The sequence below is a fragment of the Lampris incognitus genome, chromosome 1 (assembly GCF_029633865.1).
Source record: "Lampris incognitus isolate fLamInc1 chromosome 1, fLamInc1.hap2, whole genome shotgun sequence".
Lineage (NCBI taxonomy): Eukaryota > Metazoa > Chordata > Actinopteri > Lampriformes > Lampridae > Lampris > Lampris incognitus.
Genome location: NC_079211.1, coordinates 5,323,842 through 5,337,148, shown reverse-complemented (window position 1 = coordinate 5,337,148; position 13,307 = coordinate 5,323,842). Strand labels below are relative to the sequence as shown.

Below are 13,307 nucleotides of genomic sequence, written 5' to 3'. Positions count from 1 at the left end.
ATTTCTCCTGTCGCATGCGAAGAGGAAGGCGTGGTTTGAACCAAACCCGGAAGTGACGCGTCTGCGCGGAAACAACAACCGTGTATTTATTGTCATTGAACAGCCAGCCAAGTTAGCGAAGGGCAGCCAGGCTGAGACGCCAAGTCGTTATTTTCCCTTCAAAATAAAAGCATGAAATGTCATTTTTGGCGCTCAAGTTAATTTATTAGGGTTCAAGCCCGAAAGACTTCAACCCTTTTGCTTTTGTGCTGGTTTATAATAGTAATAATAATAATAATAATAATAATAATAGTAGTAGTAGGCTCCAGCAGCCCCACGACGCTGAGTAGGATAAGCGGTTTGGATAGTGGATCATGATTTTATTATTATTATTATTATTATTATTATTCAGAAATCAAAGAAAATTGAATCAGTTCGTCTGGACGCAACGTTTATTGAGAGAAACGTTTCATCGCCCATTCCTCGCCGACGAGACGGCACAGGTGCTCATCCAGGCTCTGGTCATCTCCCGGCTGGACTACGGCAACCCCCTCCTTGCTGGTGCCCCAGCGTCGGCCATCAGACCTCTGGAGCTTGTTCAGAAAGCTGCAGCTCGTCTGGTGTTCAACCGGCCTAAGTTCTCCCACACAACTCCCCTTCTCATGTCCCTACACTGGCTCCCAGTAGCTGCTCGCATCCAGTTTAAGACTCTGGTGCTAGCCTACAGGGCAGTGAAAGGAACAGCTCCTTCCCATCTCCAGGCCATGGTCAAGCCCTACACCCCCACCCGACCACTTGGCTCTGCTGCCTCGGGACGCCTGGTTACCCCGTCGCTCAGAGGCCCCTGCTGCCGATCGACCCGGTCCCGGCTCTGTTCTGTCCTGGCCCCACAGTGGTGGAATGAACTCCCCACTGATGTCAGGACAGCGGAGTCGCTGCCCATCTTTCACCGCAGGTTGGAAACTCACCTCTTAAGAACTACCACCCTGTTACTTGTTCTCAGCATGTATTGTATTCACTCATTTAAAAAGAAAACCTCTTTCTTGTGCTTTTACTTTAGCACTGGTTTTGCTCTTAGATGCTTGTTTAGATGCACTTATGACCTCTGATGACTAGTAGTTCTCCTGATTTCCTACGTTACATGATGCTCTTATTGTAAGTCGCTTGGGATAAATGACTGTAATGTCATGTCATGTCATGTCATGTCATGTCATGTCATGTCATGTCATGTCATGTAATGACCTCTCCAGTCTAAACTGACTGCAGGTGTCGCCACCCTTATAAACATACAGTGGCATAACGACTGAAACCAACAACCAGTATCGGCGTGACAGTTAACCTAGATCTCAGATCCAGATCCAGATCCAGATCGCAGCTGTTCATGGCCATGTGTACTATTCTACAGTTCTGGTTTACCCCCACTCTTGTTTGTGTAAATGTCCATGAGATGGTAATCGGTAGAGACGTAACATTTTGTCCATTGATTGGAATTTGTGTGCAAGCGCTGCCCAAGAAATAGAACCCCAATTGGCCTGACGGGGGCGCTATAATTAAAGGTAAACATTTTTGAAATTTGAAAAGTCATAACTTCTACGCCGTAAATCTGATTTACACGCAACTTGGGACAGACGTTAGTCTATCCTCACTCTACAAAACGTCCTCAAGAGCCACTGAGGTCCGCCAGCCTGACTACAGTCCACCATTTTGAATTTAAAAAACAAACAAACACATTTTTGACATCTCCTCCTAAACCGTCGGTCCGATTGCTACCAAATTTTCTGTGGCTCATAATCGGACCAAGCTCATTAAAACTGGCGTAAAGCTTGTTGGTATCTTATTTAGTTTTCAAGATATCGACCAACCAACTCCAAAAAGATGCGGCTCAGCACACAAATAAACCAAAGTCAACAACCGCTGGGCCAGTCATCACAAAACGTGCAGGATGTGTCCACACAAGCACCTGACATATACCCTGAAAGTGTTGTGACGTGCATGGATAAGTAGACCCGTTGGTCCTTGACTAACGAGTCTGACCCTTTAGTCGACTGGTTAACGTTGTCGCCTGCGGAGCGGGAGACACGGGTTCGCGTCCCGGCTGTGGCGACGGTCGCCCAGACTGCCCCCCGAATTCGCTACAGTGTCATTCAGATCGACATCATCATCATCATCATCATCAGTTCCGTGACCTATGGAGGTCGTAGGAGCACAGCCGATGCCTCAGCAGGTTGAGTCGTCACTGTGTTCCAGTAGGGGGAGCCCCTGGTGGTCCCTATCTCCTCTCCAGGTATGAATGGCTGCTGGTCCACAGAGGAACTCTTCCGCCCCTTTAACAGGTTTTGTTTTTAGTCCTGCTGGGTGTCCACACACCCTCCTCACAACAACCCAAGGGTTGAGGTGGGGGCGCCGCCTTAGTCGCCGACGACCCGACGGTTGCAGTTTAACGTCGTACCCAGGACAAATCGACCGCAAGGGGGCACTAAAACAAGACAATAAAAATGGGCGCGGCATAACACAAATCAGACCAGTCGTTACAAAACTCGCCGGACATGTTTCGTGACGACGTTGAACCACGTACGTAAAACTATTTTGAAATCGCCCAAAAGGGGGCGCCACCAGTTCCAAACTCCTGCATGGGCCTGGCGCAGATCTGACCATACATCAATGACAGTTTGTCCGAAACCACCAAAGCAGGTGGAGATTCTCAACTAGGCTGCTGAAGCTTTCAGCTTCTGACGGTCTGTGGTAGCTTGAATCCTGGAACTGCCGCTTACGGCTATATTACTAATTATCATTATTATTATTATTATTATTATCATTATTATCATTATTATTATATTATTAATATTATTATTGTTATATTATTATATTATTATTATCATTATCATTATTATTATTATCATTATTATCATTATTATTATTATTATTATATTATTAATATTATTATTGTTATATTATTATTATCATCATTATTATTATTAGTAGTAGTAGTAGTAATAGTAGTAGTAGTAGTAATAGTAGTAGTAGTAGTAGTAGCAGTAGTAGTAATAGTAGTAGTAGAAGTAGTAATAATAGTAGTAGTAGTAGTAGTAATAGTAGTAGTAGTAGTAGTCTCATCTGTCATATAGAGCCTATCACACATCACGTGGTTTTCTTGTCTCTTAGCGCAGTATGCTCGACTGCATTCCTTTCCCCAGCACAGCACAGCACAGCACAGCACAGCACAGCACAGCACAGCACAGCACAGCACAGCACAGCACAGCGTGGTGCAACCATAGTCACACTGATTGCTCAGCTGCCATGGGCTCCTCAAACCGAACGTGTTTGTCTACGAATCAGTCGTGTTCTGCAAAGGCTCGGGTCCACGGAGTGGGTCAAAGCAGCGTGTTGTTGCTTTACAGGCTAGTGATTACTCACTATGACGTCACAGCATGGTTCAGTAACCTGTCAGTTCCACTCCGCCATCAATCAAACCACTGAGCAGTAAGAGATGAGGTGTGTGTGTGTGTGTGTGTGTGTGTGTGTGTGTGTGTGTGTGGTGAGGTTGGGGGGTGGGGGTGGGGGTGGAACGTCATGGCTTTTGATGGGGGGAAATGTGCAGTATCTTGGTGTAGGGCATCTGTGCAATGGATAATGGGGGAATGTACAATATTAATGTGGCAGCGTGCAATATTGTTGTGGTGTACGTGGCTCCGTGCGTGATACTGCATGTTAACTGTATTGTGTGTATGTATATGTATATGTATTGTGTACATGTATATGTATTGTGTGTATGTATATGTATTGTGTATATGCATATGTATATGTAATGTGTATATGTATATGTATTGTGTGTATGTATATGTATATGTACATGTATTGTGTATATGTATATGTATTGTGTATATGCATTGTGTGTATGTATATGTATATGTATTGTGTGTATGTATATGTATTGTGTATATGTATATGTGTGTATGCATATGTATTGTGTATATGTATATGTATTGTGTGTATGTATGTGTATATGTATTGTGTATATGTATATGTATTGTGTGTGTATATGTATATGTATTGTGTATATGTATTGTGTGTATGTATATGTATATGTATATGTATTGTGTGTATGTATGTGTATATGTATTGTGTATATGTATATGTATTGTGTGTGTATATGTATATGTATTGTGTATATGTATATGTATTGTGTGTGTGTATATGTATTGTGTATATGTATATGCATTGTGTATATGTATATGTATTGTGTATATGTATTGAGTATATGTATATGTATTGTGTAAGTGTATGTGGAGAGGCTGTGTGTTGCTACGTCAGTACCCAAGTCAAGTTTCGGCTAATGGAGACGACAAAGGCAAAGCCGATCTTAGCTCATATCAACGTGTTTTCAGCAGCCGGCCGCGCAGACCGCCGCCACCACACGCTTTGCGGGGCTTTTATTTTGAAAAGCTTGACCGGAAGCGGGTCGTCGTTTGCGGACGTGCGCTCGACGCTGCCGAGTCTGACGGACAGACCGGACAACGGACATGAATCCCGAGCTGCTGCAAGTGGCGCGTTCGCGGCGGCGGCGGTTTCTGTAAGGGACGCGGTAAATAACGGCCTCGGCCCGACGTCGGCATACTGCGCTGCTCCGCTTGTCACCCCGCCTGAAGATGTGGATTAGTCCCGAGGAGGTCTTGCTGGCTAACGCTCTGTGGGTGAGCGAGCGGGCCAACCCGTTCTTCATCCTGCAGCGGAGGAAGGGCCACGGGAAAGGCGGCGGCATCACCGGTAACCGACCCCGAGCGGCTCTCAGCTCGCTCCTCTCGTTTCTCAGACGGGTCGTGTACCCGCTTTTCTAGCCATCGCAAAGCCTTTAACCTACGCTCTGTACACTCATGTCAGCGACTGACTACTTTGTTGTCATCGAGTCCTAAAATCTTTTACACGTACGCTGTGTGGATGGGGAAAGCAGGCCAAATTTAAAGACAGACCCCCCCCCTCCCCCCCGCGCGCTAGTTACATAGTAACCTGGTAACCTAGTGTCGTTACAAAGTAACCGTAGGGCGGCACGGTGGCGCAGTGGCTAGCGCTGTCGCCTCACAGCAAGAAGGTCCTTGGCTCGAACCCCGGGGTTGTCCAGCCTTGGGGGTCATCCCAGGTCATCCGGTGTGGCGTTTGCATGTTCTCCCCCGTGTTTGCGGTGGGGTTTCTCCGGGTGCCGCGGGTTTCCCCCACCATAAAAAAAGACACGTATGTTAGGGTTAATACCCCCGTCTGTGCCAGCTGGAGCTGGAGCTGGTCCCCGGGTGCTGCACGGCGGCTGCCCGCTGCTCCTAGCTACACAGCTAGTTAGTTGGGTTAAACGCAGAGAGGAATTCCCCCACTGGGGATCAGTAAAGTATCTCAAAGAACAGCTGGTTCGTCACCATTTACTGATGCAGCAAAAGTTGTAAGCTAGCCTAAATGATCTCGTGCTTGGACCCGTTTAAAGACACAATCCCTGATTCGATGTAAACAAAAGCTTTACCCCGCGACCCAACTGCAAAACACAGGCCTGGAATCTGCTGTCACTCCCAGCTTGATTGACAGGTCTTTCAAACTGATTGACATGTTTCCCATATTGATTGACAGGGTTCCGCAAATTCTCCTAACACAAGAACTAACACGGAACAGCTAAAACGGAGTTTCTAATGTTTTTTTAACGCTGTAAGGGGCTGTGTAATGGCAAGCATTTAGCGGCACTATTGGAATCATGACCCAATTGTCATGATTAGTATTGTGATTCTACAAGCACTGTAACACACTGCAGTATTATGTCAGGGTGTTTGGAAAATGACAAAACACCTCAATGTGCATGAAATCAAAGTAATCGTGGCGTGGCAATGCATGTCGTTGTTGTGGTTCGGTGCTGCCTTGTTACAACACTCACCTGCCACCTATTGGTCAGAGATGGAAACAACACAATGAAGTAGAGACGCTGCCACATCTTTCTCTTGGCCCGTAAGCACGGTTTACACCAAAGATTCGCGACGAGACGAGTTGAAACTTGCAAATACTTGCAACAATGTGGTCCGCAACCTTCCAAAACCTGCCAGTGCACACCAGTGAGCAGGGGTGTAGCACAAAATTCTGGGCCCTATCCATAAGCAGTCTCTGTGGGCCCCTTTTCTCCTTGGTCTCTCACGCATCCCTTTTTTGAGTTCTAGCATACTGTATATTATTTACAAGCACAGTGCATTAATCTGGTCTAACCTGACTTAACTATCTTACAGTGATTGAACAGATGTATAGTATCACTGCAAACCTTGACGCATCTTAGGGTACTGATGCTGACACCCGTGATGTTTATTCCACAGTAAGCTCAACTGTTGTTTTCCCTCATTTTGCCTTCTTTCCTTTCCTTTCCTGGAACCCAGATTTAGCTTTCTTTGGGAAAGACAGGACTCTGTGCTTGTGCTTGTATCAGCAGTCACTCGCGACAGGACTAGATGAGCTGCACTGAGAGACGCTCGTGAGGGGCGGACTAAACCATTTTGCACCTTTTGTAAGGGGTGAGAGGGGCCTCAGAGAGCCTCCGCTATTTTCTTTAAGTCCCTCAACCGAAATATTGAGCCAATTTTAACTGAAGTTATGACGCTAATTAGTTAGAAATAAAAATGAGCAAACCAAAGCAAACTTTAATTTCAGGCTTCCCGAGCCCCCCCCCTTCTGGGCCCTGGTAGATCCTTCCCCTTTTTCTCCCCACTACCACGCCGCTGGCCGTGAGACTAGAAGAGGCGGGGCATCATTTCCATGGCAACGACTCTCGGTACTTCCGTTCTAACTGCCGGCTTTTAAAGACCCCCCCTCTAATAAAAGCCAGGTTTTTACCCTTGTTGACATGTATGTGTGGTGTCAGCGTAATGTTACACGACATATTAGGGGCTAAGTCAGAAGGCAGTGCCGTAGCAGAGCATACCTGCTGCGTACCAGGGACGGTCTCAAAAGAAGAAGAAGAAGAAGAAGAAAAAGACGCTTCAGAGAGGCGGGGTTTCATACGTCACGATCCTAAGGAACCAATCGCGTCAATGGACGGGTCGGCGCTTTACATATCATTATGTGCGCCCGCTCCGGCGACGCGATTTCGCTCCCGTGAGTTTCGTCACTTTCCAAACGACGGCGAACATGTTTTTGTTTTCGGCTGCGGCTTCACAAAAGGAGAAACGGCGAAGCCTTCGTTTATCACCAGAGGATCCGATCCGCTGCCGTTTATTTGGAAAGCCTGTCACGTCCCAGCCGAACTTCCGGGGAAGACGTGGGGCCTTTCGCAGTCGCCATTTTGAAGAGCGTTGTTTTGAAGCGTTATCACATAAACAGGTGGATTTATTGATCATATGGGGGCCCAACACTGTGCCATCCACTTAACCCGGGGACACAGCGAGTAGGAGCCGACGTGTTGGTCAGTCGGTAAGTTTGGCTTCTTTTCTGGGGCGTTTGTGTGAATGACGGAACGGAGGCTTCTTGTAGCGTCAGTCAGTTCTTAACGAAACTGCGAGGCGGGCGGCAACATACAGTACTCCCGGGACAATATGACGCTCTCGATTACCGTAAATACTGCAGTATGTGCGCACATGTATTACCGTATATGACACCGCCCTCCTTTTTGAGTGTTATTTTAACAACCTGCTGGGAAAACTTAAAGAATGACCATTCTCAATGGCACATAACCTAACCCAAACATTATTTAAATGGAGACAGTTCGACATACTATTACTGGTCCCTATTCTGACTCAGCAAAGGCCCTGTAATACAACTGTAAACAGTTTCAATACAGTTATCAGTGAATTTCAATTCACTTGACTTCCCACAACATGAACAATGCAAACATAAATGTCAACACACATTTCTTCAGTTTCTTCACATTACCCCCCCTTTTTTTATCACCCCCCCCCCAAAAAAAAGGCCATAGATCGATACGACAGTGTCTACAGGTTCATCCTGTTAACTGGCTTGGATACCTGTCCAGATCTGGTCACAGTCTGACCGGGCAGAGGGGATGTGGGAGTAGCCACACTCTGACTGACAGGAACACTCTCTATCCTGGTGGCTGTGTCAGAGTGGTTACCTGTCCCAGAGTTCTCATCCGGCGCTGCTGTGGTGGGTTGGGGAACCGGCCCTGGTTGGAGGTGACGGCGGTTCCGTCGCAGCACATCTCCATTCTGCGTCGTGATGACGAAGGATCTCGGGGTAGAGCTCTCACCCAAGATCACCGCTGGCAGAGACCACGATTTTTCATGGTCTAACTTGGAGAGCACTGCGTCTCCTGGTCGCAGGGCAAGCAGTGGCTTAGCTCCATGGCGAAGGTTGTAGTAGTGGGCCTGTTTGGCCTTTCCTCTCCTGTCCTAATCTTCAGCTACTCTGCTGGGCCATTTTGGCAGGAGACTTTCTCCAAAGTGGGGAGTGTGGTGCGTATTTTCCTCCCCATCAACAGCTCGGCTGGGCTGTAGCCTGTGGTGGAGCAGGGTGTGGACCTATAGCTCATTAGAGCCATCACTGGGTCCTGTTGCTTGAGAATTTTCTTGGCTGTCTGCACGGCCCTCTCAGCATGGCCGTTGCCTTGTGGGTGGTGAGGACTGGATGTATAGTGTTTAAAGTCGAGCTGCTTGGCGAGCTCTCTGAACTCTGCACTTGAAGATTGAGGTCTGTTATCACTTACCACCTCGTCTGGGATACCGAACCTGGCAGAAACTGTTTTGAGCTTTTGGATGACTTGTGTGCTAGTTGTGGAGGGAAGGTGCAGTATCTCTAGAAACCTCGAGTAATAGTCTGATATTACCAGGTAACTGCGGTGATTGAGCTCGCAGAGGTCCATGGCAATTCTCTTCCAGGGAGAGGTGTGGAAATGAGAGGTTCCTTCTGCTGAGTTCTTGTCATTTCACAGCACACCTGGCATCTTATCACTAGCCTGTTAATCTCCGTAGCGAGTCTGGGCCACCACACGGATGAATATGCTCTCTCCCTACATTTTGTGAGGCCCTGGTGCCCTTCTTGAATCTTTTGAAGGATCTCTGCCCTCATTGACCTCGGTATTACAATCCTGCTCCCTCTTAGGACAAGGTCATCATACTCTGATAGCTCTGACCTGACTTGGAAGTATGCTTTAGCATCGTTAGGTACAGTCTGTGAGTGCTCTGGCTGTCCTCTCTTTATAAGCTGCATGACAATCATCAGTTCGGCATCAGCTGCAGTCGCCCCTCTAATTTCATCCATCTTACTCTTGGATGCGGGGATTGCCTCCACTACACTGGCCACGTAGAAAGCCACCTCGCTGTTTGTGTTACTCACTTTGCCCTTGCCTGCCAGTGGACTGCATGACAGGGTGTCTGGAACCAGCAGAGTTTTTCCAGGAGCATACTCTGCTAGTGCATTAAACCTCACGAGCCTCATTAGAAGGCGCTGACAACGTATGGGGACGTTGTCCAGACTGCGGCTGTTTATGAGAGGCACTAGTGGCTTGTGGTCAGTTATCAGTTTAAACTGCTCCAGTCCCACAAGATATCTGTCAAATTTCTTGCATGCCCACACACCCGCCAGCTGCTCCTTCTCAATTTGGGCGTAGCGAGTCTCTGCTTCAGTTAGGCGTCTGGAGCAATACGCCACTGGTTTCCACTGTTCCCTGTGGAGTTGAGGCAGTACGCCCCCTAACCCGTAGCTGCTCGCATCAGCCGACATGTTAGTGGGTTTGGTCACATCATAGTAGGCCAGCATGGATGCGGACGTCAGCAGCCTTTTGATCTGTTCGAATGCCGCTTGTGGTGCGTAACCCCATGTCCATGTGTTTTTGTGTTTCAAAAGTTCATACAGAGGCTCTCCCACGGTTGCATGGCTGGGAACGTATTTTCCAAGATAGCTCACCATTCCCAATATCCTCTTTAACTCGTGCATGACTGTGGGTGGTGAGAGCTGCTGTATGGCTTCCACTTTATCCAGGTCCAGCCGGACCCCAGACCGGTCAATGAGGTGCCCGAGAAACCGCAGCTCACTCTGCCTGAAGGAGCACTTTTCTTGGTTGAGCTTCGGACCAGCGCTCTCTATATGCTGCATCACCTTCCCAAGGCGACTGTCATGCTCCTCCTCTGTAGCACCATAGACAAGGATGTCGTCCATAAACACCTCAACACCCTCCAACCCCTGTAGGGTCTCCGCCATCTTCCTCTGGAAGATTTCGGGTGCACTTGTTATGCCAAATGGCAGCCGCTTGAAGTTGAACCTGCCAGACGGTGTGATGAAGGTGGTGAGTTTACAGCTATCTGGGTGTAGTGGTATTTGGAAGAACCCGCTGGCTGCATCCAGTGAGGAGAAGAGTGTGGCTCCGCTGAGCTTTGCTATAACCTCATCTGCTGTTGGCAGAACGTCTTGACAACCTCATTCAGCCTCTTGAAGTCGGCGCAGCCCCACCGATCATGATTGGTATGGTAATGCGTCATCACATCACCGCAGCTATGCTACCGCCACCATCAGCATTTTTAAAGACAGCGGTGGGACAACCAATATTGTTCGCTGTGCACAACGTTTTATGATAAATGATGTTGACAGTGTGACCGTCTCTTTTTGTGCCGTATTTCCCGAGCTTAACGGTTCTCAAAATACAATGGAAACAAAAAGAAGAATCTATACCAGAACTTACAATGGTTCTAGAAAATTCCAGGTTATGGGTCATTACATTCGGTTAAGGGCTCAAAATGTGTAATCCTAAATGTCGAACGAGTAGGATTTGTTGGTTGCGGTTCGTAAACAACATTCAAAGTTGGCCCCTCCCCCCTGGCTCAACGACACCAGAAGGACACGCCCCCTGACCGCAGTTACCAGAACACATCCCAGTGTACAGGCCAACTCTGCGCCGCTCTTCATCCCCATCCTCTCCTTCAGTGCTCACCAGCGGGTGAAAGCCAACCCCAGATTCACTCTCGTTTTGGAACAAGCTTTGTCCGCTTGGTGTTTCGTCTCGCTATACTTGGGTCTTTTCGGTGCTGTGTCTGCCATTGTCGTAGCTTCCTCTTGGATGCATGCTTACGTTTTTATAGAGTCCCGCTGCCCAAAGGCTAACGCCCAGAAACGTCCCGTACACAGCGAAATAAGACAATACAGGCAGAGGAAGGGTCTCTGCTGATACAGACACCGCCACACACGTCTAGTAGCTCATAAGTGATGATTAAGAGGAATTATTTCTGTATGAATCTATACGTTGATTTTTAAATCCTACTCGTTCTACCTTTTAAGAAGTGTTGCAGCGTTTTTAAAAATCAATACGTTATGAAAGATAATTGGCATAAAATAAGCTCATATTTTCAGTTACGATCACTTGAGAAAGACAACATGCTTATTTTTAATCTATAACAAAAATTATTTATGTAAACACACCTCGTTTTATATGGTCAGATAAATCAGAGATTGGGTCTTTTGTCAAGTCAATTTTATTTGTGTAGCCCAATATCACAAATTACAAATTTGCCTCAGGGGGCTTAACAGCAACACAACATCCTGTCCTTAGATCCTCTCATCGGATAAGGAACAACTCCCTAAAAGACCTTTATCAGGGAGGAAAAATAGGAGGAAACCTCAGGGAGGGCAACAGAGGAGGGATCTCTCTTCCAAGACGCACAACGTGCAATGATGTTGTGTTTACACAATTTACACAATACAACATTGAAAGAGGATAACAGAATTTTAGTGGAGTTATAAAATATATGAAGAATATGATGAGGAGGATGCCAAGCAGTGTCCAGATGCCAGCAGAACAGCCCAGGACTTGAGCCACGCGACTGCCATCACCATGTTAAACAGAAATACCCACACACACACATTAGTCACACATCTGAGTTGAGAGAAGGATATAACATTAAAACAGGATAACAAATTATATGGATTTATAAGATATATAAAAGGAAAATGTGATGAGGGGGATGCCAGGTAGTGACCATCATCACCATGGAGACCTGGAAGGAGGACAGACTGCATGTGCACACAAGGGAGACTCGCGTCACACCATTCACTCACAGAAGAAGAGAAAGGAGAAGACATTCAGAGAGAGAGAGAAAAGACACATGACAGAAGAGAACAGTTTGCAATAGTCAGTAATCTATACTCTGTAATCTATACTCGATAATCTCGTCGGCAGAACAGTGGTTGGTACATTCATTTAGACAGAAACCGACCCGCCATGCAGTCCAGGTTGTGAACCACTCAACTTAAAGGCAACTAATTGTAGGTTAAGGCAACAAGATGAGTTTAAGTTTGGATTTAAAGGACTCAACAGACTCTGATTGTCTGATGGCAGCAGGCAGGTTATTCCACAAGAACGGGGCCCGATAGGAAAAGGCCCTGCTGCCACCAGCTGACTTCTTTTTAACTTTGAGTACACACAGGAGCCCTGTATTTTGAGAGCAGGGAGCTCGAGATGTCATGTACGGTTTAAGGAGATCAAACAGGTAAGATGGGGCAATTTATAAGTTGCCCCATCTTGCCTGTTTGCCCCTTACCTTACCTTGCATCTTACCTTACATCTTACAGGTTAAATGGGGCAACTTACCTTGCATCTTACCTTACCTTTCATCTTACAGGTATGATGGGGCAACTTATAAGTATGCTGACTTACAAAATCCAAAATGGGGCAAGCCCATTTTGGACTTTGTAAGTCAGCAGAAGCGCCTCGAAGTCTGATCTAACATGGACGGGAAGCCAATGAAGGGAGGCATGAATTGGTGTAATATGGCCAAATTTCCTAGATTTAGTTAGGATTCTAGCTGCAGCATTCTGAAGCATCTGAAGAATTTTAGTACTAGCATGTGGCAGACCTGAAAACAGAACATTACAGTAATCAAGTCTGGATGAAACAGAGGCATGTATTGGAGTCTCTGCTTGTGTCAACAAAATAATCAGAAAAGTTGGGAGAAGGGTGTCCAGCTAAATAGAATAATGCTTGTTTTGTTCTTCTCATATTTAACAATACAGTCTATCAATAAACCAGCAGCTGAGATCAGGGTGGAGGCCAAACAAACTGGGAGTCGATGAGAAGTCAGCTGGGATTCTCGTTCTTTCTTTACGCAGGATCACACCGTTTGCATTATTTTCTTCAGCACTGTTCACAAAAGTATGTTGGATGAAAAGCAACCTGAGCCATCTCGTATCTGAAGTCTGTGAGATTTACAATGATGTCATGAGTGTCACATGTAATACTGCCAGCTTGTCCACAGCAGCTCGTAATCTCAGCCTGTTGTTCCCAGTTTTAAAGTCCACCATTCCGGCAGTTAAAATTCAGCTGCTTAATGTTTAAACAAAATAAACTTCAACTTCAACTAACAATCCAAAGGACA

The 13,307-nt window shown here is 46.6% G+C and overlaps 1 protein-coding gene across 1 annotated transcript in view; it reads left to right on the top strand.

Annotated features, from left to right (window-relative positions):
- The first annotated feature begins 4,459 nt into the window (after window positions 1–4,459).
- LOC130114971 (TBC1 domain family member 9B) overlaps window positions 4,460–13,307 on the top strand; it is a 49,605-nt gene continuing 40,757 nt past the window's right edge. Inside the window, exon 1 of the mRNA XM_056282759.1 lies at window positions 4,460–4,743. Within this exon, the coding sequence (XP_056138734.1) occupies window positions 4,626–4,743 (118 nt within the window). The 5' untranslated portion in view covers window positions 4,460–4,625. The remainder of the gene's footprint in view (window positions 4,744–13,307) is intronic.